Below are 7,080 nucleotides of genomic sequence, written 5' to 3'. Positions count from 1 at the left end.
TTCTTAAGATTACCTTGAATGTTCCTATTATTGTGATTAGCTTTGATACCCTTCCAATTAGTCTCAATAAAACTGTGGCAATCCGGGTGCGTCATCCAGGTACGGATGAACTTGAACGGCTTAGGACTAAGCTCGCTGGGGTCTCTGCTATTAAGGAGAATGGGCGCATGATCTGACCCCACCACTTCAAGGTGACTAACCATAGAGTTCTGGAAATGTTGAAGCCAATGGATGTTAGCTAGCCCCCTATCTAATCTTTCTTGTATCAGATTTTCCCCAAATTGCTTATTGCTCCACGTGTAAGGGGTGCCTTGATACCCAAGGCCCAAACGGTTAATGATGTTCATAATCTTAGGCATATGTGATTTAGTAGTCTGTGAACCATCACATTTCTGTTGGGGATCCAATATACAATTTAAGTCACCTATAACAATCTAGGGGTCGTTATTAGAAGGGCAAAGTTGGTTAAGAGTGTTCCATGGCTTCATCTTGTTGTTATTGTACGGAGAGCCGTAAAAACCCGAGATGATAATCTTATTATTCAACTTGTCCGTAACCAGCTCTGTATGGATAATATTATGATCAGAGTGCCTAATCGTGCAATTAAGATGGTGCTTCCAATAGATCGCCAACCCACCTGCTTTTTGAATAGGATCAACAAAGTAAGAAGCATACTGCTTATGAATAGGAATGATTTTCTTCATGTTATGTTCTTTGTTTTTGGTCTCAGACAGAAAAATGATGTCGGGTTGATATTTAGTTATAAGTTTGATAATATGTTTCTTCGTGAGAAACGCTGAAGCCCCCCTCACATTCCAACTGAGGATGGAAGGGCTCTCCCTCACTTGAGTATTATTCTGCATCTAGAAGGAAAGGAGAAGAGAAATGCTAGCAAGCTCGACACTACAAATTAGTATAAACCAATATGACCAAAGAGAAACTAAACAAAATTACTACACCAAAGAAACTGATTAAATCTAAACTAAGAATATATCACTAAACACTTAACAAAGAAACCACTATCTTTCCATTCATGATAACATTCATACAACCAACTAACACAAAAGATCCAAAATATATACTGGATAAAACAAAATCTCTGCTCTAACTATCTTATACTAGTACAAAACAAGAGAATAACCAACATTACCAACCCTAACCATAGGAGAATATCAAGACAGTACTGAGATAACAGAAAAGACACTAAGACAACACGACCAAAGTAATACTAACTAATTATAAACTGAACACAAGGAAATTAACTAACACTAGCTAGAACAACAGACTAATCAGTTGAAATTAGACTGTTCATGACTTCCATCTTCCCTCTCCGCAGATAAGTGACTAGGAGACACTAACAGTGAATCAGCGAACTTGTGCCTTCTCATTTCCTCTTGACTGTCAATCGACTCAGGGGGAGGGAAATACCATCTATCTGGAATGATTGGAGACTGTCCCATCGAATCTGAAGAATTACTAGAAGACCCCCTTCGACCTTTAAATCTGCTTGACGAGCGGCCACCATAATGCATCTCTCTCTGTTTCTTATGAAGTTCTTTCCTCCATTCTCCTTCCTCAATTTTGACTTCTATAAGTTCATTAGACTCTTTTCTTTTGCCCCTGATTTGAAACCGTTCATGAGGGGGTATTGGCGCAGAAGAGTTGATAGGTGAGGAAGGAGCTACTAGAGACAAAGTATTCTCAGGAATAGACCAGGGAGGAGTTACATCCATAGGTGAGAATTGATGCTTACTGTGATGTCGGATGCAAGGGGTAATGGGGTGCTCTATAATCCTACAAACGTGACAGATAGCTTTGGGAAAACGAAGATAGCTAAAGTTGATTGGTTTACCTCCATCGGTGAATATAGAATTGAGAGTGGCCAGAAGAGGTTGACGAACATCATACATGAACTGAATCCTAATATAAGGATTAGTAACCATACTGAAATTCTTGGGCTGAATCTGTAAAATGAGCCCCATGCACGAGAAGATGATTTCAAGATCATGTTGATTTTGGATGGACGATGGTAGACCAGTAAAACTACACCACATCGGCTCTTGCATCAACTGAGGAATCTCACCAGTAAGAGGGAACTCAATCTCTTGCATTACTACCAAAAGGCCTCTAATAATCCAAGGGCGACCTTGATGAATTTCGTTCATAACAATAGAGTTCCTAGGTCTGATGATAAAGTGATTGTGCCCTTGGTTAAGAGGAGTGATCTTGCATTCCCTAAAAAACTTCGATTGAGCCGATAGATGTTTCCTGATAAATCCAATACCATACTCGTAGTGACAACAAAGTCTAGCTATAAACCCTGAAGAAATCTCTTGGAAGTCTTTATTCTCTGCTGGCTTGGGGTAGGTTATAGTTAGATTGCAATAATCCGAGAGGTTGAGTTGCAGAGCCATGCTCTCAGATAAACTGTCTATGTTGATGTTAGAAGGAGGGGTCGACATTAATATGAAAGTAAAAAAGGAGAAGATGAAAAGATTGGCGTGTTTAGACTCTTTAAGAAGGGATTGGAAAAGACTTAGCAGCATCAATGAATAATGACAACCCCAAGGGAAAATCAAATGATTATACATTGGGAACCACTTTCTTGAAAAACTCGGACGGAATGAGTGAACCTCGGGAATGACTGAAACACTTAAACACATGGAGGCTCGAGAATCACCAACCCTCTAGGAGTCAACCAAACGTAAGAGAAGGCACAGGTTCGTGCATGCAGAGGGAATGAGGAGATGAACAGCCTAATTTCAACCTATCTAGTTGTTACACATGCTGAAAAACTAAATAGAGAAGATTAATGCTAGTTAAGACAAACCTGTATGCGCGTGCCTTCTCTGTTCTTGAAAATTGACCCTTATGTGTCTTGCACCAAGTGGATCCCTTCGTCTTCTTCCTTTAATACACTTGTTACTAATGCAAATTGACGGTTGCTGGAAGTGTTTTTAGTGATTATTGGGAAACTAAAAAACTTAAGTAGAAATTTAATGTTGCTTCTTTGATTGGTTAGAGTAATATCTGGTTGGGATTTGGGTATGATTAGCAGGATCCTTCTCGATTTGGCTTGCAGTAATGGTGAACTAGGGTTTCGTTTTGGGGAAAAAGGAGAGTGAAAAAATCGCCTGGCTGACGTCACTCGGCTTCTTGTTGACACTCCCTTCATTTAGTACCAAACATTTTCTATAACAACCAGTCTAGCCGCCAATACAATATCTTAATCCAACATGGCTGAGATAAAATGCAATTCGATAGTAAAAAAGAGAATAACCATTCAAGATAATTAGATTAAAACAGAGTTCCAACAAGCTTATAGATTTTGAACAAGAAAATGATAGGAATGACAAACTAACAAACCTTGATACCTCAAAACTCTTTCAATTTCATAGATAGTGATTGTGGAATTCTAGGTATCAAGCAAACCTTCTCCTATTTAATAAAACCAACTGAGGAGAGGTGAAATCCTAATTTATGAAACTACCAACTTCATTACTATTCTTCTTCTGGCTTAGCAGGTGCTGCTTCCTTAATATCATCCCCTCCGTCATCCTGAATCAACAGTAACATTCAAAATTCGTACAAAACGATATATCAAAGACGCGGATTGGGATACTCATGTTTGAGTCGCGCTCAATATTAACATGGATTTCTTTTAGCAAGTACCATATACTCGGATATCTGTGTAGGACACTCGGAGGCACAAGTGGTTAAAATGTGAGATTTTCACGTCTCACCGCAAAGTTTATAGTCTTTAGTCTTTTGCATATTACGTAACATAACGGCTGACTATAAAGTAAGAAACTTTTAGGACCGGATGACCAAGACAAGAGAACATATACGTATCTTGCAGTATCCAAATCATATTGGGTTACAATATTCTACCCTCATCGTATCCAACTTCCGGTACTGGTTTCAGATATCAATGGAGTAATGCTAGAAGAGGCTATAAGTCAAAGCCTACTCTAGACTTACACGAAATCAGCAGTCTTCGTATTCGAGTCAACCCTCTTTCTCTCTCTTAATACATTCTCTCAATGGACGGTAGTATGTCTACTTTTGTAGCCTCTTCTACCATTTTTCAAATCAATATACCCATACTAGTGTGATAGTGTCCATATTGTGTTTGTTGTGAATAATGAAAAGCCAATACTAATAACGGGTACAATACCTGCATGTCGGAGGTCCAGAGAGTAAGATTGTCCCTGAGGAGCTGCATAATCAAGGTACTATCCTTGTATGATTCTTCACCTAGGGTATCAAGCTCGGCAATAGCTTCATCAAATGCCTAATTCGGACAACCAATTTGCATATTCAGTATAACACTAAAAACAAATAAGGAATAGATTCCTAAATGTTGTTTCAAACCCTAATATCATAATTCAATGTAAAAAGACATGAATAAAATGCTAGATTTCTATCTCAAATATTTTAAAACCCTAATCAGATCATAATAATAAATTCAATGTAAAAGACATGAATCAAATGCCAGGATTTCTATCTCATATATATATTTTAAAACCCTAATCTGATCAGAAAAAACAACAGGAAATTTGTTGATTTTCTTTACCTGTTTAGCAAGATTACAAGCACGATCTGGAGAATTCAAGATCTCATAGTAAAAGACTGAGAAATTGAGAGCTAGTCCAAGTCGGATAGGGTGAGTAGGAGCAAGTTCAGCAGTTGCAATATCCTTGAAACATGAAAACCCTTATTCAGAAGGAAAACTTGAAACCCTAAAATCTTAAGAGGAAAAGCAATAAAAAAAAACCAAACCCTAATAATAAGAGAGGAAAAGAGAGTAAACCTGAGCGGCTTTGTAAGCAGTAAGTGTACTCTCAGCGGCTTCTTTACGTTCAGAACCAGTTTTAAACTCAGCAAGATAACGATGATAATCACCTTTCATCTTGAGATAGAAAACCTTAGAATCACCATTAGAAGCAGAAGGAATGAGTCTTGAATCAAGTAAACGAAGAATACCACCACAGATTGAAGAAAGTTCAGATTCAATTTTAGATCTATAATCACGGATAGTATTAACATGATCATCGTTACCACGACTTTCTTCTTTCTGTTCAATTGATGAAATAATACGCCATGAAGCACGACGAGCACCGATTACGTTTTTGTAAGCAACTGAAAGAAGATTTCTTTCTTCAATTGTAAGTTCTTCAGATTCAACTGAACCTGTTACTTTTTCCATGAACTCAACCATTTCTTCATATCGTTCAGCTTGTTCGGCCAGTTTCGCCATGTAAACGAATTCTTCTCTTTGTGATGATGCCATTGATTCAGATCTAGATCCGATGAGAATAGACAGAGAAATGATAGAGAGAGAGTGTAGCAGAAAAGAGGCGAGATTCTCACAGTTTTTCAATTTAGAGAGAGAAAGAGAGAGAGAGAGGGGATATGGAGAAGGAACCGTTAGATGTGAAAAAAGGTAGAGGTTTTGACCGTTGATCTTATGGTGTTTCAGTTATCTTGGATAGACCACGTGGCAATAGTTTGCCAGTTGTCATTATTTGTCTTGGTCGTTGTCTGTGAATGGTCCACTTGGATACAATGGATCTATACAGTTACGGTTTTGTTAACCTACTAGGTATTACCCGTGCGCTTTTGTTGAATGAAAGTTGAACAAAAATATGAATCTAAGAAACTAAAGTTATTTATAATGTTTTATTCTCAAAATTTGAATTAGACTAATGAGTTGAACAAAAAAGAATAATTACGAAATGTAGAAAACGGTATCTAGATATATGCTTGATTGGTTGTTTGTTCAGACATGACATGCACTCACCAGAAAGACTCGTGGACATTGAATTAAGCACTTTAAGTGTGTTAGTGTAAATGGCTTAAGAAATTAATTGATATAGTGTTAGTGTGAATGGCTTAACAAATATACTAATATTTGTGGCAATTAACAAACTTAATGAGGGGAGATATAACCTAAAGGTGAAGTCATTTTGTAGTTGTTTAGTTTGTAGAGATAAAAAGATTGGTAGAAAGAAAAAGTATGAGAAAAAAGATGAAGTCATTTTGTAGTTATTTAGTTTAGAGAGATAAAATTATGGACATGATGAAGAAGAGAAGAAAGGTTGTGTGGTTATAAAGATAGCAGAAAGTATTACGTATAAGAGTTCTAAAGGTTTCCACAGGAAATGGAAAAGTTTCAAGAGAAATTTGGGTTAATTCCGTTTTGGCCCCCGATTTGTGACCAACTGGCCGTTTTGGCCCCCGATTGTGTCCGGCAGTTCGTTTTGGCCCCAAAAAATTCCTAAATGGCCCCAAATTTTTTTAAACCTCCCAATTCTACCCCCATGGCATTTCTGTAATTATTTTTTTCTTTTTCTTTGTCCACACAATTACCACATCACTCTGTCCACCTCACCCTTCTTCTCCGGCGAAAGGTTGTCGGCCGGAATTTTTTATTCCGGCCGGCCACCTTTACTAAAAAAAAAAATTCTTCTTTTCTCTCTCCTCTTCTTCTTCTTCTTCCTTTCTCTCTCTTCTTCCTTTTCCCTCAATCTCTCTCTCTCTAAGCTCCCCTTCGCCGGCAGAAATTTCGGCGAAGGGGAAGGGTTTCCAGATCGGAAACCCTTCGTGAAACCGAGGGTTTCCGGTCTGGAAACCCTTGTCCCCTTCGCCGGAATTTCTGCCGGCGAAGGGGAGCTTAGAGAGAGAGAGATTGAGGGAAAAGAAGAGAGAGAGAAAGGAGGAAAAGGAAGAAGAAGATAGAGAAAGGAAGAAGAAGAGAGAGAAAGGAAGAAGAAGAAGAGGAGAGAGAGAAAGGAAGAAGAAGAGAGAGAAAGGAAGAAGAAGAGAGAGAAAGGAAGAAGAAGAAGAGGAGAGAGAGAAAGGAAGAAATTTTTTTTTTTTTTTTAGTTAAGGCGGCCGGCCGGAATTTTTTATTCCGGCCGGCAACCTTTCGCCGGAGAAGAAGGGTGAGGTGGAGAGGAGGTGGTGTGATGGAGGAGAGATAAGGTGAAGTGGATGATAAAGAAAGGGGTGATGTGGTTTTTTTTTTGTTTTTACCCCTTTTCAGAAATAATTCTATTTTGGCCCCCGAGGATAATT

At 38.3% G+C, this 7,080-nt stretch overlaps 2 protein-coding genes across 2 annotated transcripts; both read right to left on the bottom strand.

Moving 5' to 3' along the window:
- Positions 1–1,004: 1,004 nt before the first annotated feature.
- Positions 1,005–2,663, bottom strand: LOC147530877 (uncharacterized). The gene has a single exon (XM_086647416.1). The coding sequence runs from the start codon at positions 2,661–2,663 to the stop codon at positions 1,290–1,292; it is 1,374 nt and encodes a 457-aa protein (XP_086503542.1). The 3' UTR covers positions 1,005–1,289.
- Positions 2,664–3,261: 598 nt separating this feature from the next.
- On the bottom strand, positions 3,262–5,616 carry LOC147530876 (14-3-3-like protein). Its single transcript, XM_086647417.1, has 4 exons — positions 4,814–5,616; positions 4,577–4,699; positions 4,178–4,294; positions 3,262–3,558 (listed from the first exon to the last, which is right to left on the bottom strand). The coding sequence occupies exons 1-4, from the start codon at positions 5,291–5,293 to the stop codon at positions 3,502–3,504; spliced, it is 777 nt and encodes a 258-aa protein (XP_086503543.1). The 5' UTR covers positions 5,294–5,616; the 3' UTR covers positions 3,262–3,501.
- Positions 5,617–7,080: the final 1,464 nt, after the last annotated feature.

Source organism: Eschscholzia californica, unplaced genomic scaffold, assembly GCF_041429995.1.
Source record: "Eschscholzia californica isolate CP2 unplaced genomic scaffold, dmEscCali1.0.p SCAF_6, whole genome shotgun sequence".
NCBI lineage: Eukaryota > Viridiplantae > Streptophyta > Magnoliopsida > Ranunculales > Papaveraceae > Eschscholzia > Eschscholzia californica.
This window is presented reverse-complemented; position numbering and strand designations above follow the sequence as displayed.